The 23,806-nt window shown below is 41.9% G+C and overlaps 1 protein-coding gene across 1 annotated transcript in view; it reads right to left on the reverse strand.

The window, feature by feature from the left end:
- The window catches only part of GLIS3 (GLIS family zinc finger 3), a 179,522-nt gene that overhangs the window by 50,287 nt on the left and 105,429 nt on the right, over window positions 1-23,806 (reverse strand). The window contains exons 4-5 of the mRNA XM_066617150.1: window positions 16,203-16,364; window positions 10,960-11,070 (exon numbers count right to left, since the gene is read on the reverse strand). Of these exons, the coding sequence (XP_066473247.1) occupies window positions 10,960-11,070; window positions 16,203-16,364 (273 nt within the window). The remainder of the gene's footprint in view (window positions 1-10,959; window positions 11,071-16,202; window positions 16,365-23,806) is intronic.

Consider the following 23,806-nt stretch of genomic DNA (forward strand, 5'->3'; position numbering starts at 1 on the left):
CATTTTGCTGCCCATTCTGCCAGTCTGGAGAGATCCTTCTGGAGCTCACAAACTAAGTACCACTTGGTTGTTAAAAAAACAAGACTTAAGGAAAACAATTTAATACAGCTCAGAAGTTAAATACAACGGCCACACTACATCTCCATGCAATCTCCATCTGAACTGAAGCAACTGTCATGTCGTGGGACAAGCTTCTGTATCCCCTCCACGAAGAACGTTCTCTCATAGTTCTCATGTGTATTACAAATAAGCTCAGTATCATTCATATAAATTCTGTCTCTAATACAATCATTTATGCAAATTTATGTAAATTTATTCAAATTTGAATTGTAAATTCATTTTTTTCTCGGCCCCTGATACAGTGTCAGAGAGATGATGTGACCCTCCTGCCAAAATGCTTGCCCACCCCTGGTGTAGATCAACACTGAAATGTATTTTCACAGCAATTTTTTTAATGACATTTTATGAAGTTTTGGTTCCCATCAAGCACAGTGTTTTTGCCTATTACTATTCACACCTTCCTGTGATCTTGTGTTTTCTTCGTCCCTCTGTCTGCATGAATAAAATTTTGATAGAATAACTGCTACATCCCTTAGGATACTGTTGGCAGATAATCTGTCACTTTTTGAGATCAACCTGCAATTCTCCGGTATTCTGCACTTGACATGGCTATAGCATGACAAGGAAAGCTCAACGTGCATGCTGGCTAGGGATTTGCAAGAACTAAAGGGGTTGTAATGTTATTTCATTTGCTTTCATTTCAGTGACATTTTTAAAATTATTTATTTATTCATTTATTAAAATCACATCTATTTGATGATAAATTCCATCAATTTTCACAACAGCCAGGGTACCCAGTGACAGGCAACCCCTCTGGTTGTTTGGTTGTCAAAGATTTTGTGCCAACCTCCAGAAAAACCTCTAGTGGGGGATTCAAATGCATGTATGTTGAGCACTCTTTGACCCCACGGTCCTCACTGGGCAGTGCGTGCAGGGAACGCCAAGTTCTCTGGCTATCAAAGGCTTCAGGTGCCCCAGAGATATGTCTCCTGGGTAAACAAAGGTTGGCTGCTCTGAATGTGTTAAAAATGTGGTTACACATGGGTTATGTGTACAGCAAATGTAGTCATCTATGGGCTATGAAATTAAATCCATTTATAATGCATTCAGACTAATCTGAAGCTCCTGATATTAATTTCTTAATGAATAAAAATGAAAATGAATGAAAATTGAACCAAAAGGTTTCAGTTTGGTTCAATTTTCCATTTCTTTCAAAAGGAATCTATCCACATTATCCTTCAGCATGGACTCTTATGCACGGCAAATTAGCTGCTAGGATCTATTTTCAAATGGACAGGTCTCCACACTCTGCACTTCCTGAATGAGGTGCAAAGACTTGATGGTTCTCAATAAATAAAATAAATACAGCACTACATTTACAGAACTACCCTAACTTCTACAAGATTATCATAAGAAACATTTTGGAGCATTTTTTTCTTAGAATAGGGGTGCCCAAGCACCGGCCCTGGGGCCACTTGCGGCCCTCAAGAACTCCCAATCCGGCCAATGGGGAGCACCAGTCTCCAATGAGCCTCTGGCTCTCCTGAAATTTGTTGGAGCCAGCACTGGCGTGATGCAACTGCTCTCAGCGTTACAGCCAGCTGTTCGAACTCTCCCGTGAGCTGTAAGGGGGGGGCTCCCTCCATTGCTTAATAATAATAATAATAATAAAACTTTATTTCTATCCCGCCCTTCTCCCCAAAGGGACCCAGGGCGGCTAACAACATATAAAACAGATTAAAACATAATTTCACAAACAGATAAAAACACATTAAAAAACACATTAGCAGAACCCATAAAAACAGTAGTCAGATAAAAGTCAGAATAAAAGAGCATAAAACAGCAGTACTTAGAGGAATCAAGCCTGTAAAAAGCAACTAAAAGATGTATAAAAGATGTTAAAAAGGCCATGAAGTCAGAAGGCTTGATTAAACAACAAGGTCTTCAGGCCTCGCCGAAAAGTCTCCAGAGAGGGAGGCATTCTCAAGTCAAGGGGAAGGGAGTTCCACAACGTTGGTGCCACTACTGAGAAGGCCCTATTTCTTGCCGCTGCCCCACGTACCTCCTTAGGTGGCGGCACTTGTAAAAAGGCCTTCTCTGATGACCTGAGAGGACGAGCCGGATTGTACGGGAGTAGGCGATCTCTAAGATTGCTTACTGTTTCATTGCTTACTGTGATGAAGCAGTGGCAGCAAAGGAGAGGCTGACCTTACTTTGTGCAAGGCCTTTTATAGGCCTTGAACTATTGCAAGACCTTCATTCATTCATATGACTTCCATCTCTAATATATTAATTTATGTAAGTTTAATCTTTTTTTATTTAATTTATGTAAATTAATTTTTTTTCCCAGCCCCCGACACAGTGTCAAAGAGATGATGTGACCCTCCTGTCAAAAAGTTTGGATACCCCTGTCTTAAAAGGATGTTGGTGCAAAGGGATTAATGATAGGCAAAGTATAGATTATTAAAAATGTACCTGTTTCATAGAGGCTCTATATGACAATTAAGGGTCCAATCCTATGCAGGGTGAGCCAGCAAACCCCCGGTGTACACTGTTGCAAATGTGCCATAAGGCGGTGAAGCACCGGTGCTAGTTCCGCACTGGCTAGTGCTGGGCTAGGGTTGGTGGAGCACCTGTGCTCTGCCGCTTGGCAGTCACGCGGATACTGGGCAGCGAAGATGTTGGTGGGGGAGGTGGGGAGGAGGTGTTCCAGAGTGGGGGGGGGAGGCTGAAGGAGGGCAGGGAGAGGGTGGGGAGGAGGCGTGCAGGGGGAAGGGGTGGAACGGGAGGGAGAGGGGACCACTGGATCCTGAGTCTGCGTGTCGGGCCACTGGCCTGACATGGAGGCTCTTAATTCTACACCGACCCTTGGGTTGCCGTAGAATGAAGTAGTCCTGTTGTGGGCGTGACCCGCCTTACCTGGGGGAAGGGAACGAATGTTCCCTTCTCCCAAGGAGCTGCAGGCACTGACAGCTGAGTGTGCAGGATGCAGGGGCAGCCCTTTTTGGTGCTGCTGCAGCCTTGCACACCAGGCAGCTCAGGATTGGGCTGCCCGTCTGGTACTAGGCAAACACAGGAATACAAATTCAAGAGTTTCAAGTCACAGCAATTTTGGGTTATGCTGTAACAACGACAAGAGGGAATGGAGGATAAAATCTAACCCTCTAATCATTTTCATCGTTTATTTTGTTGTTTTACATTCACCATAATTAAAAGAATTGGTCTATCTCAATAGTCTCAAAACATTTCATAGCAAATAGCATTATTAAATTCCTTAAACACTTCTTCCCATCACTAAGCCTTTTGCACCATCATCCCTTTCAACAAAAATTGCTTCACTCCAGTGTTTGATTTATATTTCATGTTGAGAACAGGAAGTAAGGGGATTAAAGTTGAGGATTAAAACACTTACTCTTTACTGCATTTTTGTAAAGAATGGCTTCTTGGTTGCCATGGGCCCTGCTCAGTGACCCTTAACTTCAAATGCAATCCTTTTGCATTAATGAAATATTTCAATTGGACTCCATAAATAGCAAATGAATTACCAATTTTTTCCCTCTAAGAAAACAAACACAATAAGCAACTCCATCCAACACATTTATTTTTACTGAACTAACACTTAGTCCTAAAACACTTACACTGAAAATGCACTCCTGCCACCATAGCATATTAAAAATCAAGATGGCACATTACACATCGTAGGGCTGCCAATGTTTACAGGAAATCTCTACAGTGTTGTTAGAGTGTCTGGAAATTGTCCCATTGCAGACAACACTACGACTGCAATCCTACACTTATTTAATTAACAGCCCCATTCTAACAGGTAGTTCAGTCCTATCCCCAGCGGGGCTGCCACCAAAGGTGCAACAGCACCAAAATGGCGACCACTGTATCCAGCAGGTTGTCTCCTTCCCCAGGCAATGGTTCAGGCTCTGCAATGGGGCTACTTTAGTCTGTGCCAGCTGTTTTGCTGGTGCAGACTGGAGAAACTCCATGTTGGGCTCTGCAGCTCAACGTAGAGGATAGGATCTGGTGGAGCAAGACTCTGCCAGTCCCACCCCTTCCTGGGCTGGTCACTCCCGTCACCCCACCCGCTGCTCCAGAACACCTCCCACTGCCCCAAAAACCCACAATGCCATCCGGTGGTTCAACTTAACTCCAGGCACTCCCATGGCATCTCCACTCGGCACTGAGGCCCTGTGCTGATGGCCCCTCCTTACAGCACATTTGCAACATCCAGCACCAGTGCTGGAGCTCAGTGCTGGTGCTCAGCGAGGTTAGGATTGGGCCCTAAACCCCCCCACTAATGCAACTGTGCCAACAGAACAAGCACTACATCCTGTGGGGGTGGGAATTCCTGGATGCCTCCTCAAAGTAAGAGAACTCTCATTCCCTTACCCTGAGATAAACCTCCCTTGCTCTAATAGATCTCCTCGGACTTGTGCCAACCATTCCAATGGACCAGAATTGATGAGAGTAAGGGAGAGGAAATGGAGGAACAGGATTAGGATCCTGGCAATCTCTGGTACCACCAGGATCCACCCCCTCCTCTCCCATTCCACTTCCTGCCTGCCCCTTGCACCACCTGCCCCCACCACCAACTTAGCAGCACTGGCAGTGGGAAGCCTCTCTGCTGGTCTGTGCACGATACCACCAGCCATGTGCACTGGTAGCCCAGTGCTACTGGTGGCACATGCTCCTGCAGCTGCACTTCTATGGCTGAACATGCAGTCCATCAGCAAACAGCCCAGTTAGGATTAGGCTGTTAGTCACATATCTTAACATACCAATTTGTCCCTTTGTAACAAGATGGACAGGATTCTATAACTGAATAAATCTGAACTAAAGAAAAAGGGGCAAAACAAGTGATCTTATTCAACAGAAGACCAATTTATCATATGGAGGCAGAGGAAAAAGGAGGAAAGAAGCCCTTCCCGAATTAACAACTATCCCATACTCTTTTATCCTTTCTAAATGAGAAGCATTATTGTTATTTTTGCATTTATAAAGGAAAAAAAGATGGGCAAAATATTAAAACCTACTTTAGATACAGCCAAGGATTTTGGTGGGCAAATCGAATTATGATTTTTTAAATCTTTGAATAAGAGACTTGCCCCCACCTATCCACCCACCCACACAAAATCACAAACTGCTTTTGAAAGTCACCTCAGTTTCAAAACTGGCTTGCCATGTGGCATGTGGGGGCTGCTGTTTAAGAAAAATAAGCCTGCTTGGGAATGAGTGGAATTCTGCAATTCTTGGGATTCTCGCCAAAATCTTTTCAAATTTTTAAGAAACATGTTGTTCATCAAGCAGGTGATCCTTGCAACCCCAGTACCTATTTAATAGACGTCTCTCAAATCCACTGACAATGCCTAAGGCACTCCAAAAGCACTGCCTCAATACAGATGGCAGAAGCAAATGTTTATGGACTTGTAAAAAATAAATACCTTCTATGAACTGCCAGTTCTCTTCTTGTCCCATCCTATTTTCTTCCTGAAGTTGACAGCAATTGATGGTAAAATGAATTTGAGAAATCAGCCACAAGGAATGCTTTTTAAAGTTTTTCCTTCCTCACTTCTCCCTCTCCCTATAGGTCTTATGAAATAATTGACAGCCGTTGCGCGACTTCTTGTTCCCAAAAGTCAGATTTTTAGACATAGTGAAAAGATTGTTTTTGCCAACTTGGATGAAATATTAATGTTTACAATCGTTCAACAGGGCCAACCGTGTAGTGAAGGCTTCTATCTCCCTAGAGTCTTAATTTCTTTTCTTTTTAATTTTGAGAAAATCTGCATGTCTGTGAAAAGGAGGAAAACAGATGTTCTGTGGCATCCCTCAAGGCAACACACCAACTCTGGCAGTATGACAGCAGATTAAAAATATTCACGGCAGTAAATTTTGCCAATTTTGAGAATGTGTGTTTGCCTGAAGTAGTGAAACTAAAAATAGGCTTGAGGAACAGAGAAATCCAGTGCAGTCCTATGCATATTTACTCAGAAGTAAGTTCCACTCTTCAGTGGAGTTTACTCCCTAATAATTGTGTTTAGGATTGTGGTTGGTAAGTGTTATTGCACACAGAACACAATTTTTATGCATCAAGATTATGATAGGCATGCAACACTATAAATTAAAAGAAAGCAAATTCTAAAATTTATTGGGGTACAGTTTCTTTCATTTGGCTTTGGCTTTTGGCATTTCTTTTACTTCTTTCATTTCAGTTTCTTTCATGTGGGTATTCTTTAAATACCCACAATTCAGAAATACATTTAATATACATTCACAGCCCAATCCATTCCCCCACCAGTTTGTGAGAGACAGCAGCACCAATGCAGAGTGCGCTGCATGCAATAGTGGGGTCAACCAGATGGTCCTATAAGTCACCTGGCTGCCAATGGGTCTCCTTGAACCTATGCCAGGAATTTAGTTGGCATAAGGCTGAGGAGCTTCAGGGGGCATATCAGAGAGATAGGATATTGGCATGTACTCCTGCAACTGAGATCTTCCCCCTCCTGCCCTGGTTCGACCCAGTTCCTACCTCCAAACCACCCAACTTACCTGCTCTGGCAGGGTATCCAGGAGCTGCTGGCACATGGGTGGAGCCTCTGGCCATTTGGGCCAGTGGCTCCGAAGTTCACAGTGGTAGCACGGCTTCTGCACTGCCGGAACAAGGCTTACAGCAGTGGACTGTGAGATTCACTGCTATAAGCCCTGAATAGGATTGGACTGTGAGTGCCTAATTATTAAAGAACATTTCAAAGTATTGTGAATCACTGGATAGGCTCAAAATATGATCAACAGCCAAGTTAAACATAGTTAATATGTATGTATGTTGGCAACCTTCAGTCTCGAAAGACTATGGTATTGCACTCTGAATGGTGGTTCTTGAACAGCGTCTAGTGTGGCTGAAAAGGCCGATTCGGGAGTGACAATCCCTTCCACACAAGTGCAGTCTGTCCCTGGTCTGTCTCTACAGGGATATTTGTTGCCATGTTGGTTCCACAGAATGATAGATGCTGAATAGATAAAACAAGGTTGTTGCTTGAAATAAATACTTTTTAAAATGTTGTGAGCTTTTTCTTTTCTTTTTTAATACCTAGTGACTAGAATGAAATATTTTTAGTGCAAATTGAATGTTTGCCTGTCAATTAAATGGATGGTCTGAGAACACACAAAGTCTTAGGCTACCTAAAAGATCCATTGATATGAAGGTTGCACAGATGTCCTGCCTTCCTTAATCTTGGACTAGATTTGATGTAACAAAATAAATAAATAAAATGCCTTCCCTTTCCAGTTTGCATCCAAATTTCTCAATTTGGAGAAATTCCTGCCAAGAGCTAGCAGCATGAGAAATATAATGAGGTTTCAACTTAATTTCTCCTAAGAAGATGAAAGTTAAAAATAATTTGGGCCAATCCTAAATTTTTATTTACCCAGAAGAATAACGTTAGTAAAGATATTGATGGCCAATGAAAGGTGTGTAGGGTCAGGGTATGTGATTTTTTTTTCTTGACAGGAACACCATTCAAATAAAAAACAAAATTGTAGTAAATATTATGCTAGTAAATAGCCATATCTTCTATATCTGACATTGATGATCGTAAGCAATCTACTAGAACAAGCAGTGGCTTCTTATCTAGCCCCTGTTTGAATCAATGTTACGTCAACAGAATGGTCCATAGATTTTTAAAAATTGATTTAGGTTTGGCAGTCCATGAATACTAATTTCAGTAAAGAGGTATAATCAAGCAAAGGTTATAGACGGGTCAGGCACAAGTACAATACTCTTAATTTAGCATATTGATTTTGTGCAATATTCAGTTCCGAACATTTTAAGACCACCAGCTGACTCACACTACAATTCCTTTGATCAGCCAAGAAGGCATCTTTATCATGCCCTCTCTGCATCAGATATAAACAGTGATGGTAAATAAAGAAGCAGACCATTATCCAGTTCAGGAAGTATCATTTTTTGGAGAGATTTGACAATGCTTAAGCATAAATAGCTTCCAAAATAAGACTAATAGCCCAGTCCTGTCTAATCTCTCCACTGGTGGAACACCCACTGGACCAGGAAGGTGGGGGGAGAGCAGGGAGAGAGTGGAACAGGGAAGAGAAGGGGTGGAGGTGGTCAGATTGGCCTTGGGAGGGGCTTGATCAGCCTGCACAGATCAACTTGGACATGCAGTATCAATATCGCTGGTGCAGGTCCTAGTTGACCCATTGTGGTTGTTGGGGTTTACCCTGAGCAAGGGGACAAAAGTCCTCTTACCCTGAAGAGATCTCCAGCAGCCAAAATTCCCCCATGGGATGCAACATAGTCTGTGCCAGCACCACTATATTGTCGCACAGGAATTTAGATAGGATTGGAGTGTTAATGTAGGCCTCCTGCATATGTTTAATGGCCAAAGAGAATTATGGAGATATTATTTATTTGTTACCCAATGAATGAATGAATGAATGAATGAAAAGGTATTGGATACACTGAACTTAAAGGATCAGCAGCTCAATCCTACCTAACTCCCAACTGTAACCTAAGGGGGAATTTCAGGCTCCAGAGGTCTCCTTCAGTTAAGGGAATGTTTGTTTCCCTGCCCGGGGGGGTAAGCCTCCGCTGCCTGCACAGTCTACTCAGATCTCTATCAACTACTTTGCTGGCACAAGTCTGAGTGGACCTGGGAAGGCGAACTGAGGCCAGGACAAACAGTAGCCAACAGATGGTCTGATCTAGATCAGCACAGTGACGGGAAAGTAGGTTTAAAGTCATCTCCCCCAGCAGTTCAGGGCCAAATGCAAGGAGACCAATCCAACTGCTATTTAGCATGAAAAAACATGCTTGTAGAGCATGCACTGAAAGTAACATCTTGTAACATCTAATGGTGAAATTAGATATACTTGCAAACACATGCTTCTAACTAGTAGTGCCTTTTAGAAATTTAATTTCTAGGGGAGGGAGGGCACCCCAGTCATGGCTGGGCTGGGCTGGGCAAGGAGGGGAAAGTTCAATCTTCCTTGTGTGCTGTTCTGAGGTTGAAAATTGTTCCCCTGAAGCCCTGGTTTAGCCCTCTGGTTTGGGAACAAGTAGCTACTTCAGGGACGGGGGAATTTTCAAATTCAAATGGTACTTGAGGGAAGAGTGATCTTCCCACTTCCCATGCATCCTGCTCCTGATGGGGATCCCACCCACCACAGCTGTTTTAATTAATAAAAGTCACTTCTGGCTGGAAAAATGCCTGAATAGCATGCATTTGTGTGCACAACTAATTTGACCCTTAGTCATTGCCCTCAAAGGCAAAGTGTTGCCAGTTTTTCTATAGTTTCCTAGGATGTGGTATGCATTTATAGTACAAGTTGTATGCCTGTACAGAACACAGAATTCATCCTAAATTACTATCAAGGCCTTGACTGAATTCCCAGAAGGAAAAGCAAAATGCTCTAATGATTCATTAGTATCCTGGCAATATCAGTGTGACCACATGCTGACATGATTACTGAAATCCCAGCTGTACTGGAATCAATGGACAGTTTATTGTTGCTGCCAGGATTTCTCAAAGTAAGAACACGGGTCTATAGTACCATCCATTGCCTTCTATGGTTTGCTCCTAATACTTACAATGTGTGCATGGTATTTTGAAGAGCTGGTTATATCATGAGACAGCAAAATAATGTCATTTAGTGTGCAGAAGGGAGATTTAAAAAGAGGATTAGAGGCAGTCAAGCAGGATATATTAAACAAATCCATGACTAACAGGGTGTAACAGCAAAGGGTCTCATTCTATTCAACTGAACGGTTCCCTAGGGCTGGAGCTATTACTTCACTGTGCTTTTATCACCTTGGAATTTTTATGGTTATTTCTGATGAATTCACATTTTTGTACAGACTTTTTTTGACATTAGGCCAATTTTCATTTTTAATTAAAGTCGTAAATAACCTTAATTCTGACTTTAAAGGTTTTCTGTTTCTTACATTTTTATTATTATGCCAGGAAATATTTCAAATACCAAAGCATGAAGTGAGTTAGCCATATAAAGTTCGCAAAAGACTTGTAAGTACACCATAACTTATAAATGTTAAACATTACAGCTTAAGAACATTTTTAAACTCTTTCAATCAATTTCACAATCCTTTAGTTATTCCTCCCCCACTTTATTCATCAAAATGTATGTCCAGTTCAAATTGATAAATTAAGTGAATATAAAGTAAACTAACAATGAAGCTAATTCTCACAGTATGCATAACCAAGGATTGGTTGACTAAATAAATATATAAAAGTGGCCACTTCATTTCTTTCCTTAAGGAAGAAAGCAATATGAAAGAATTAACAACACTATGGGCCCAATCCTATCCAATTTTCCAGTGTTGGTGTAGTTGTGCCAGTGGGGTGTGCGCTGTATCCTGTGGTGGAGGGGCAGTCATTGGGACCTTCTCAAGGTATGGGAACATGTGTTCCCTTACCATGAGGTTGCGTCATGGCTACACCAGAGTTGGAAAGTTGGATAGCATTGGGCCCTAAATCAAAAAACAAATAATCCCATATTCTAAAGAATCTCATATTTTAAAGCAATAATAAAGGGTTATTTAGAAAATTATAAAATTTTATTCTGTGTGTGCATATTCATATACCTGAGTCCTCGCAGTGGACAGGATGTAAAATGTTAAACTACATAAATAAATGTTAAAAAAGGAATTTAAGGTCCTACAGTATAAGACTTCGTCATCATTTGGGTGAAATCCAAATCTTTTCAGATTGATTAGCATTTTGTTACTGACTGCAACAAGATACAGATTGCAACGTTTGTGTGCCTTAGTATTGCGAGACCACATCACCGATTTTGCTCTCTCTCTCTCTCTCTCTCTCTCTCTCTCTCTCTTGTATAGCAATGGCCTGTGAAAGTTACCTTTTTCCTGGCTTGCTGATCTTTGGAAGAATGGGCCTTTACATGTTTCCTTAGAGAACTTGGATCTGTGTATCTTTTCGTGCATCCAGGAATCTGACAAGCATAAGGTTTCTAAACAGAACCAAAGAAAAGTGCTGAAGTTACACAAGTTTTTAAAAATCCAGAGTTTGCTATATGAATTCAATGCAATGCAATAGCCCAAGCAGAATTGCCATGATGTTCCTAGAAGTCAAGAGAGAAAGAAAAGCAGGCTCACAAAAGAGAGAGAGAGAGAGAGAGAGAGAGAGAAAGTACGAATGCTAAGTTTTGTTATATTTCATCCCAAACATGTACACATACACAACCTTTGTTGCTTGTTTATAAGTCTACCCTAACCAACATGTTAGCTGTGGGAATGTCATGGAACACTGGTGCACATTCTACTTCTACTGGAGAAGGCTCAGTCACAACATTTTGAAAATCAGTGAAACTTTTACACATAGAGTAATAGTTTAATCTGGCAGTTGGGGGAGAACATTAAGCAGGGCATAAAGCCAAGTGGGGTATGTGCTGTAGATACAAAAAGGGGCAGAGACAGGAGGGACTGAATTGTATATATTAAGTAATTATCTCTTCTTGTACTTACAATTATATTACCCTCATAGAAACCTTTGGTATAGTCAGAAATTAGATTTCTTTAGTGGGTCAGGTAAAGAAGTTGTAGTAAAGTCCCAGGTATAGAGATATAGAAGAAACCTGCTTCAGAAAGAGAGAATGAAGGGGAAAGGTTAGTCTGTGTAATGCCAGACAAGAAATAAAAGCAGAAAGCAAATTCTAAAAATTCAAGCTTCAAAAATATTGCAAAATGTACAAGAATGTTTAGAGATCCAGTATATTAATTAATGGTTTTGAATTCCATGCACAAATTGCAAACATGCACTGTTATCAATATATGCTTTGTTATAAAGAATATTAGGGCTGGTAGATAAAACCTATGTTCACCATTGTTGTCTTTGCATTATTGGTCAAAACTGAGTCTTTTGTACCATCTTAAGGTTGCTCCATCCATCACAGCTTCCTTTGTGAACAACAATAGCTGTGCAGGAAACAATCCATATATCATGGTGTGCAGGAAACAATCCATATATCATGGTGAAGTGCTTTTCAAGTGTTTTTCCTTTAGTAAGTCAGGTACTTTTTAGACCTGATAGTTATACTCTCAGTAGCAAAAACACTCATGCCACACTTTATAACTTGTGATATATATGCTATTTCTATGTAGGATACTGGGAGGAAAGAAGTGTCTTTCAGTTTTCTGCAATATATAAACCTGATTCAAAATCTCTTCATCTGTTCTGGGTGCAGTCTCCTAAGCATCCAATATTCCCTTACGTTCATTTCTATGGCTTTCACACAACACAGGAATGGCAATAAACGGATCAGTTCAGCTCCAGTTGTTTACAAGTGGTCTCCATCAAAAGATAGCCAGTTCAGATATAAATCATAATATTTCAGCTGACCAGTTGAAAAGCCAGCCCAGATATAAATCATAATATGAATGCAGATGTGCATTCAGATGCACATCCCCAAAGAGTGACATGCAAAAGCCAACTTACGTATGTGGCATACTAGAATTGGGGCCAAGGGTGGCCTAAGGCCTCCTGGCGCTTGAGGCAGTATGTCAAAAGCTGCCCCTCCATATCTGGTGATGTGTCAGTCTCTCCTTCTCCCACTCCCTGTATTAGAAAAGGAGGAAGGGGATAGAAAAGAAGACTAAGTGTGGAGGAGAGGATAGCTGTGAGTGAGAATTTCTGCTCTGTCGCCCCGTCTTCCTTTTTCCAGTCCAGGAACTAGGAAAAGCAGAGGTGGTAGGAGGAAAAGCAGCAAAAGTGAATGAGCTCACAGAGGTGGGCAGCACCTCCCACAATTTACTGCCTGAGGGCCCAATCCAGAGCCCTGCACACTGGCTTAGCGCTGGCACGCACTGTTGCAAATGTGCCGTAAGGCACATCTGCAACCATTATTGCAGGCCCAGCGCAAGCCAACACTGGGCCAGCTCCAGCACTGGGCCTGCATTCTGCAGCCCAGTTGCTCACCCAAACCGCTGGGCGGTAGGTGAGTGGGAGCAGGCAGGGCATTCTGGGGTGGGGGAGATGGGGGGAGGGTATGGTAGAGGGAGAGTGAGGAGGAGGCATGGCTGGGAAGGGAGCGGGGTGGAAGTGGGGAGGGTAGAGGTCAGTTCCTTCGGATTCTGAGCCCCATGTTGGGGTCCGACATGGGACTCCTTCAGTCTGCGCCAGCTCCAGAGCTGCCTCAGAATCTAGTAGCCCCACTGCAGGGCTATTTCCCTTACCCAGGGAAAGAGGACAAAAGTCCCCTTACCCCAAGGATCCACTGTGGGCTGCCTGGTTCTGCTTTGGATGCTACGGAAGCCATTTTGGTGCTGCTGCAGCCTCGCACACTGAGCAGCTCAGGATTGGGCTGTGAATCGATAGGCTCTGATCATGGCAGATATCTTTCAGAAGACAAACTTGACCCAAGTGGGACAATATTCTATAAAAGGCAAGCTCTCTTGACTAAAACTTTCAGACTTGAAAAGTCTGAATCTATGTATGACATTCTAAAATCATGTTTTGATCTTGATTTAGCATTACAAATTTTATAAGTGGAATCTAATGTGAAAATTAGTGTTCATTTTCTTAATAAGTTAAATTGCAAACTTCTGCTGAATGCATATTTTTATTTTAGCTTTGTCATAATGAGGAGTAGACATTGGTGTTCAGGTCACAGTGTTAGACAACTGATGCATAACAACAGAAATACAAGAATAAGCAAGAGTCCCAAACAGACCCTAAATGGTTTCCATTTAGCATTTTACAGAGGCTGCCCATACTTTCTGAAAAAGTTGAATATATGAAGTGGCCAGATATCGTCAGGCTATTCGTCCAACTGGTTCATTATTGTCTACACTAACTGGCACTAGCTCTCCAGGTAGGATACTTTTGCAGCCATACTAGGAAGCTCCAGAGATCAAACTGGGAGTTTTTGCATGTAAACATGTGCTGATCTATTTTCCTAGGCATAATTTTTTCTATAATAATGAAAACTAGAAATTGGTGCTTGCCATTCCTCTGCATTTGAAGCCATATTCTACAAGCTGCAGTGCAACTGCAGATACTAGCAATCTTAAGCTTGCAATTCTGCAACGTGAGAGCAGAGCAGCATTCCTATGGAGCCAATGCAGTAACTGTTCCCCCACCATGGTGCCTCCTTCTAAGTGTGCTGCATCCTAGCAGGCCCATTGCTCTAAACCAGGGGTCGCCAAACTTTTTGGCCAGAGGGCCACATCAAATATCTGGCGTGGTGTTGTGGGCCAGAAAAAAAATTTAAATAAATAAATTAGAGATGGAACTTAGATGAGTGAATAAATGAATGAATGGGCTCATTCATTCAACCTCTCTGGCCCTCAGAACACCCTCCAGACACAATCAGAGCATGGTTCTGGTCATGTTCAGTTGAGTGGGCTAGAGATTTTCAGAGGACAAGAGGTTGGCTGTGGGCTGGAAAGAGGCTTGCTGCAGGCCACATCTGGCCCCTGGGCCGGGGTTTGGAGACCCTTGCTCTAAACTGCAGTCCATCTGTACCTCATCTTACGGCATTTAACAGTTCTCTCTCACCAGGTATTGCTCTGCTCCTGCTTCTACTGGACATAGTTATGGGTCTGAAGGAGAAGGATATTTGATACCTGAAAAGGAGGCATAGTAGTCTCTGTTTAGATCAGGGGTGGGCAAACCCCGGCCCGCAGGCCATTTGCGGCCCTCAGGAAACCCCAATTTCCAATCCAAGGAGCCTCTGGCTCCCAATCTCCAATGAGCCTATGGGAGACTGTTGGAGCCCATGCTGGCTCGTGACTGCTAATCGGGACCCCCAGAAGTGAGCTGTGGGTTGAGTTAGACTTTTTAACATAAGACGAGCCCCACTGAATCAGGCCAAAGGCCCATCAAGTTCAGCTTCCCACCAGTCTTCATGTGTTTATAGTCTTCATGAGTTATAGTCTTCATGAGTTTTCTACTTTTCCCTGGGCACTATTTTAACTCACTCCCCATTGCCTCTGAACAACTTATGCCTCCATGTGTTTCTGGCTTGGTCTGTATGTTTTCACTGTGCAAGAGGTGTGTGGCAAATGGTTCATAGTTCTCATGTGGTTCTACAAGCCTGTATTATAGTTCTCATGTGTATTATGAATAAACTCAGTAAAATACATTCATTCATATAAGTTCCATCTCTAATGTATTCATTTATGTAAATATATCCAAATTTGAAATGTAAATTCTTTTTTTTTCCTGGCCCCTGACACAGTGTCAGAGAGATGATGGGGCCCTCCTGCCACAATGTTTGCCCACCCATGTTTTAGATCAGCCTTTTTCAACCACTGTGCCATGGCACACTAGTGTGCCGTGAGTGGTCCACAGGTGTGCCACAGGAATTTGGGGGAAGATCATTTATTAGTAGGGCCAATGGGGATGTGAGCCCCCCACTGGCAGCATAGTGTGCCCTGTCAATTGTCAAAAACCTGATGGTGTGCCTTGACAATTTTAGTGCCTTGTCAGTGTGCCACGAGATGAAAAAGATTGAAAATCACTTTAAGACAAATAGACTTACTGATAGATGCTTGGGCACAAGAGCAATGTATATGGCAGCAAAGGATCATGGAAGGGACAAGAAGCTACAGCACTTTCTTAAGTAGAGCTACTCCATACCCTAGGGCTAAGATCTAAATCAGAATTGACAGCCTATGCCTCTGAAACAGTTATAGAGGAAAGGTGAAAAGCTTTTTCTGCCATAATGATCTCCCTTCCTGTATCTAAATTGCAGAACTGATTGGACCAAGTAACAGCTGTTTTGGAACAGAAAATCATAACATTCATGTTGGTCTTTAGGAAAAAAAATCCACAATCAAAAGTAGGGTAATTATTTATTTAGGCCCAAATAAAAGTAACAGGTTCAAACAGCAATCTTTCAAGTCTATAGACTACTTCATCGGGAAGCTGAACTAAATGGGTCTTTGGCCTGATTCAGCAGGGCTCTTCTTATGTTCAAAGAACACAGGATTATAACACATTGCCCTACTTTGGATTGTGGATTCTGTTCTAGAAGGTACTTTCACTCTCCACTCACACCCAATTTCTCCATATCTGACACTCTTTTCATCTTTCAAGATGCAGGACAGCAAAATAAAGTCTGAAATCACACTCTTCCCTTACAGTGTCCAGGTGCGTCCTCTGGTGCTTGGCTCGGTCGCTGGAATTACTGAATGCTTTTTGACAGCCTGGATGCTGGCAAAGGTAGGGTTTTTCTCCAGTGTGGCTCCTTAAGTGAATCTTGAGATTTTCTAGTCTAGAAAAGGCCTTCTTGCAGCCTTCAAACTGTGGAACAAAACAGCATTTCTAAGATTGAAGGAAAGGGAAGAAAATACTTTCCTTTGCTTTTTGCATACAAGTTGCTTGTATATTCAGTGTTGATTGTATAGTTTTAAAGAAAGCCAGTGCAGACATTTGTTGAATGTATGGGATGAATTTGGAATCATGCCTAATGCCCCCCACTCCCAACATCCACATGTTCATAAACATTTGAACAGATCCTATGCACACAAAATGTAAACATGGCTCTTTCCAAGCATTTGGGAACCCTTCAAAAGGCAATCATGTAGAGAGTCTGTTCAGACCTTTGGACAAATGCATGGAGTCAGGAGCAGGGGCAGCAGACACAATCCCAGTTCCTCCCCTCCATATGTTCAATGAAAGCCTGTTCAGGGTTTGCTGTGCTGGGTAGGCAACAGCATTCTAAAAGAGTGTACTACATTTTAGAAAGGAGCCAGTATTCCCCCCCCCCACCTCCATAAACAGCTGTAGAAAGAGGCAAGTCTGACCATTCTTACAACATATTCCTATGCATTACTACTCAAAAGTAACAGCCCAATCCTATCTCTACTATCTTCCATCATGGAGCCATGCTGACCAAGTGCATGGTGGGGGTGCACGATCAGGCCACCAGTGAGAGGTAAAACCCCTTTTTTCTTACCTTTAGGTAGGCTGCTTAATCACCTTGGTTTCCTTGGACCCACAACAGCTATTTTGCTGGTGTAAGTCCAAGGAAAGGAAGCGGGTGGGGTGGAAAATCAGGGATAGGATCCAGCATACACCTTTGCCTCTGAGATCCATCTGTTCCAGCCTGCTCCCTTCCCTCCCCCTCCCTGCTTCAACCTCCCATTAACAGCTCAAGGTGCTAAACTACCTGGGCCAGAGGAGTGTCTGGGTGAGTCTGGAATGTGTGTAGCACTACTGGCTACTTCCACCAGTGGTTCCATCACAAGCAATGGCATTTTGCACTGTCACTACAGGGCCTACAGCAGCAGATCACAAGATCTGCTGCCATAGGCCCTCAATAGTATTGGGCTTCATTGTGTTCAGTGGGACTCAATTCCAGACAAGTGTAAGTAGGTTTGCAGCCTGTAAAAGGTGAAAGCAGGCATATACCTCACACCTCATACTTTACCCTTACTCCCTTCTATGGGGCTTTAAATAATGCAAGACTTACATCTGACCTTTGCACCTGACTGACTGTATGGAAATGATTGTAAAAGGTATATTTTCAAAATAAAGCATTCCGTTGACAATGGCAGAATGAGTATTCTCAGAATGATGTTTTTGTAAACTTTGCATAAGATGAATGATTTGCTAATGGTATTTGTTTGCTTATGGTTCTGTTTGCTAATGGTATTTCAGACAAACTACCCAATCCTATTCCCACCATCAGTGCTGATGCAGACATGCTGGCAGAGCATGTGCTGCATCCAACAGTGCAGGGAAGGAAGTATTTGGAAATATTTTTACTTGTCCCCCCCCCCCCCCAGTAGGCTGCACGATCACCTATTAGTCTCTTTGGACTGTGTCAGCCATTTTGCCAGCATATGTCTGAAAAGAGAAAAGAGGCATTGCCGCCTGGGAAAGAGGCAATAATATCTGGTGGATGCCAGTGCCGATGAGATCCACCCCCTCTCCTTGTCTGTGCCCCTGCCCTCCCTGATCCTCTGTGAAACTTCCCCTCTCTCCCCCTTTCCAATATGCCTCCACTGCTAACTTACTGGCATCGATGGAGGCCTCTGGAGCCAGTGCTACACACACCTTGCCATTGCCATTAGAGGCAGTGGCCTAGAAGCACGCAACGACTTTCATACCATTTTAAAATGCTAGTTCAGGCTGTGCTAGTTCTGGAATGCTAATTCTGGCACTGCAAGATCCCAATAGGATTAGGGCCTTAGTTAACGTGTTCTTCATTTCATTAACCTTTATTAGGCATAAATACAAATAAACAAAGAACAAAAGATGGCCTGCCCCTAACACAGAGGTTCCCACAAACTCATATATTAACAGCTCTATGAGGAACAACAGATTTAACTTTGCATCTCTGGATAGTGGCATAGAGAAAAACAGCAAATTGGGTAATAATTAACTTGAAAGAAGTAGAAAGAAGGAAATTCAAAGGTGCATTATCACAGGTTCCCAAGTAGCAGGTCAGTGACTTGTTTCAAAAAAGCAATATATAAATCTTTATACCAAGGACAATAAAATACAATATGAAAGATTCAATATCCTCTAGATTACAGTCACAGCATCTATCAACTGCCAGACTCTGATTAAATCTAGTATGCAGCTCCTTTGACAGAAATACATAAAATTGCGCTAACATATAAGCATAATGAACCTGGGGGTCTTCAATCAGATAAAGGTATCTGGGGTTATGTCCAAAAATAGTTGGTAACTGTAGGTGAAAAGCAGAGCAAACCTTGGTTGCTGTTGAATAAATTTCCTGTCTTTCCTATAGTCTAAGCCAGGGTGTCCAAAGTTTTTGGCAGGAGGGCCACATCGTCTCTCTGACACTGTGTTGAGGGCCGGGGGGAGGGGGAAGAATTAATTTACATTTAAAATGTGAATAAATTTACATAAGTTTACATAAATGAATATATTAAAGATGAACTTGAATGAATGAATGAAGGCCTTGCAATAGCTCATGGCCTATAAAAGGCCTTGCACAAAGCAAGGTCAGCCTTTCCTTTGCTGCCGCTACTGCATCAGACATGAAACAACAAGCAGTGGAGGGAGCCCTCATCCCACAGCTCATGTGAGAGGTCAAACAGTCACCCTCACACTGACAGCAGTTGCGTCGGGTCAGTGTGGGCTCCAGCAAATCTCCAGAGGGCCAGAGGCTCATTGGAGACTGGAGGCTCCCTGAGGGCCACATTGAGAGGCCTCAAGGGTCGCAAGTGGCCCCAGGGCCAGGTTTTGGGCACGCCTGGTCTAAGCAAAAGACTCTTTAGAGAGCTATTCAGGGTTACTGCTCCCAACTGGTCAGCTGAAAGCCCGATAGAGTGGATTTAGATGAAAAGCGAGTAGTCCACAGGTTGCACGGAGTCAGATAACATGACTTTAAGGAGCAGAGCCTGCTCAGTTTTGAAACAAACACTGAGCCAGAATTTAAGAAATCTGGCCCTTGCTAGATACTCTAACCTGAGTTGACCGGCCTCCAGGCATAGAGTCACATAAGGGACACAATGGACAATACCAAAGATCTTGTACAAAAAAACTGAATAGATTCTTTGGATACCATAAAGAATTTGGGCAGAGATCTTGGCATTAAAAATATGAAGCGCAACTGGTATATATGAATTGCCCCGGGAGTAGAAAAAGCTCATAATGATCTGGGTCATAAATTTAGCAGATTTAACCACAAGAAGCCAATGTTAAATCCAAGATAATTTATAACTGAAATTCAGGCCCATGTGTTTGAATGTTTTAACGTTGGATAGATTTGCCACAGAATAGCCATGAGCGATGTTTCCAGGACCTCTCAAATACTAAGATTTTTGATTTAGCATAGTTAAGGTACAGGTCTTTGTTGTTAAGGTACTCGATGCCATTTCAGCATTGAGTAATCAGCCACCTCAAACCTATATGGGTCTGTGAAATTAGGACCATATCATCAGCATAGAGCAGCCATTTTCAGTGTGTGCCATGGCACACTGGTGTGCTGTGAATGGTCTGCAGGTGTGCCGCAAGAGTTTGGAGAGGGTCATTTATTAGTAGAGCCACTGGGGGATGTGAGCCCCCCACCAACAGCATGGTGTGCCTTGTCAATTGTAAAAAACTGATGGTGTGCCTTGACAATTTTAGCACCTTGTCAGTGTGCCACAAGACAAAAAAGGTTGAAAATCACTGGCATAGAGGGGCAGTGAGAATCTGTGGTACTCAAATGTGCTGATAAATCGTTTATAAACAGATTGAATAATAAGGGGGCAAGAACACATCCTTGCTTTACGCCTTTGTTAGTAAGTATTAACGCAGAAAGTTTACCTTACGAGTTTAATCTGACCTGGCACAAAGTGTTAGAATACAACCTCTGGATTAAGTGCAGTAGCCTAGTATTGACACCCAACTTTAAAAAGCTTGGACCATAGCAAGATTGTATTTACTGTGTCAAAAACATGCAATCTAACAGCAGCTATAATTAGGTGAAAGAACAAGAAACCAAGCTGATTTCAATCACATTTTCAAATGGAAATGCCCATAACTTTTGACTTCTTAAGCATGCATTTGAAAGAGGATGTAATACCTTTACCACAATTAGTCACTTTAATCCATGCCAAGCTTTTGGCATTTTAAAGACTTATAATACTCCTAGAAATAAGCCTGATTCATCCCGACTTTCTGGAAGTATTAAAATTTTGTGGAGTTAATAAAAGAAGGAAAAGAACTCTGCAATGTTTGCCCAGTTACTGTGCTTCTCTTTCTACTATAATGTTCAAATTGAAGCTATTAACTAACTCATAAAAACAATTTCCTGAATCTCGGTTGTTCTTGATTTTGAACTAGTATTCTTGTTAATAAAATCAAGCAGAGTGTGAATATATTTACAGGAAGAATTATTTTTTCTTTATAAAGTGTATGTGTAGCAATAATTGAAATTTTACTTAGAAAATATAAAGAAACAGAAATTGGAAATACAAAGACTTATGGTGGTGTTTATGAATAAATGAAACAAGAATTATGCTAATTTCATAATGAATGCTATATATGTATGTATAGATGCTTGGTTGTCATTAAACAGCTAACTACACATGATGCTCAGTTCAGCATAGCTATTTTTCCTATAATTTTTGCTTTTTTCAAAATGTTGCTGCAGAGCCTGCAATTTGCAGCAGAAGACAATTGGGGTGGGGTGAGGAGACTTCTTAACCTTTTCTCTTTAGCTTTTTTTCTGATGAAATTGCCTTTAAACCTGCTTTTTCTTTCCTGCTCTTTTCTTTCTACATGGAAAAGTAGATGGGGCAGTTTTTAGTGAAGAAGTTCCTGGAAGGAGAAGGGGACAGACCTAGCCTCCAGTTCAGCTGACCAGGAAATTACCAGCTCCCTTTCTTTGGTGTCACCCAGTGCGGTCTGCACCCTCCACACTTCCTAGAGATGCCACTGTTGAGGGGGCATTTTCATCAACACCATGGCATGAGGGGATAGGATTAATAATCCTTGGGTGCCTCAGTTCAAATCCTAATCAGAACTCCATATGCTATTTAGATTGAAAAAAAATATTTTTATTTATTTACTGTATTTTTATCTTGCTGTTCTCCCCATGTGGGGACCCAAAGTGACCAAACTACACATTTAACATGTTGTGTCATTTGGCCCTCACCCACCCACTCACCTAGATCAACATTCTCAAAATCTTCCACAACAGACATATAACTGAAATTCGGTATGCACAAAATGGAAGACAACCTGATTGCTGGAGAAGTTTGAAAACTGGAAATTTTTGTCAATTACATAAATACAGGACAAAAAGTATACAATAATAGCTCCTATTAACAGCTTCCTGCAACAGGGTATTGTTATAGCACTTTGTCCTGGGTGTAATTTTATGGTACAGATCATAAAAAAGAAAAAAAGGTTGAAATCCATAAAACTTTTCAAAATGTTTGGTGCAGAAAAGTACCTGCACTCTGCCCTCAGCTAATGGGAGCTTCCGATTTCATGTTAGAATATTCTATGCCAGTGAGAGCAATGCATTCTGGGTAGCTCAGGGGCAATGATCATGGTGTACAGGTTGAGTCTCGCTATTCATGGGGATTCTGTTCCCAGAACTCACGTGGATGGCAAAAATTGCATTAAAGCAAATCCATTTTAAAAGAAGGCCCTGTCCCATGTGCACATGAACTGAATCCTCACCAGTGATGGTGTACTGAGCAAGGCCTCCCTGGAAGATCGTAATGGATGGGCAGGACAGTGTGGCACAAGCAGTTTTTAATGTATGCAGGATTCAAACCTTGTAGTGCTTAAAAGTAACCACTGAACTTGGAATCTTATTTTTTTGAACAATGACATGCCTTTGTCACTTATGTTACTATGCAAAGTGCTATCCAAATTGATGGTACTGTTGTACATACAAATAAATAATTATAAGACTGCAAGAGCAGCCTTTTATTTAAAATGACTGGAGTGCAGCTCTATCCCCTTCGGAAGACTCAGGTGGAGCCGAGTCTGATTCAGTGCAGCTCCAGGGGACCCGCACTGAGCCGGATCAAAGGATGAAAAATCCACAGATAAACAGGCTTTACCGGCACAGTATGAAAATTCTATTAATTACAAAATGAAAACAGTTGTTGTATTGCATGACATTTGGCAGAGAATCTACCTGGGGAGAGGTATAATCTGTCTGTGTTTCAGACAAATTTGCTGAAAACTGACTGAAAAAGCTGGCTTTAAATTTAAAGTCCAACTCTGCAACCAGTTTGTGCCAACTCAAAGCATACTTTCGCATTCTCTTCTTACTTTATTAAATTATGTCAAAAATTCCAACAAATTGCAAAAGTCTGTCCCTCTACTGGCCTGGTGAAAATTTATCGTTTTTGAAGTTATGAAGTTTCCAAGTCCCAATTTATGTGTGTGCAATTGTAGAGCAGCTGCCTTTCAGAAAATAAGACAAAAAAAGATGTGGACTCAAAGTTTTGACAACCCTCCCAAATCACAGATTAGCCAATCGAATCTTGCAGAGTGGAACTTTATCCTGTCAGTAACATGTTCCAGAAGTCAGAGGTGCTCAGGGTGGTGTTGATTGGGAGGGAAAGGGAAGAAAAAGCAGCCTCCTGTTGCTGTGTATGTGAGTAAGTGGGAAGGGATAGACAAAAGAAAAGAAGGAGGGGCAAAAGAAAGAGTGAAAGACTGAGATAAGGCAGAAGGAAGAAAAAGTGGGAAAGAAAGACAGGACTGCATGTGTTTGTGCGTGCATGGGTAAGAATGAGAATTAACATCTATCAAGTATCAACACCTTCAGCGGACAATGCAGGAAGCCCTGCATATGCTTTTTCTGTATGCTGAATTATTTCATAAAAACTATCTAATACAAGAGGTTGAGTTTCAGAACTAAAAATAAATAAAAATTTTTTAAAAGAAACATGATATATTAAAGACATCACTATTTACAGTTATTTTCAGCGTTATCTCCAATCTGCTGAGGAAAAGGACTGGGACTACAAGGGGAAAGTGTGGGTGTGTGTGGACATTAAGCTGTAAAGAAGCACAATATGTGGGACTATAGAATGCATTTTGGGTTTACGTGGAGCAAGAGTTGCGGCAACAGCCCTAACTTACAATTTCCATGCTTTCTTGTACATGAGTGAATTTGTATGCAACTTTTCTCTTAAAACAAAGAGAAACCCTTTTTGTTTTATTTTTTAATCCTAGGAAACACAAACACACATGCATACTGGCTCAGTGGGAGTTATTTTCAAGTAAACAAGTTTAGGATCAGGCTGCAGTTT

Source organism: Tiliqua scincoides, chromosome 2 (genome assembly GCF_035046505.1).
Source record: "Tiliqua scincoides isolate rTilSci1 chromosome 2, rTilSci1.hap2, whole genome shotgun sequence".
NCBI lineage: Eukaryota > Metazoa > Chordata > Lepidosauria > Squamata > Scincidae > Tiliqua > Tiliqua scincoides.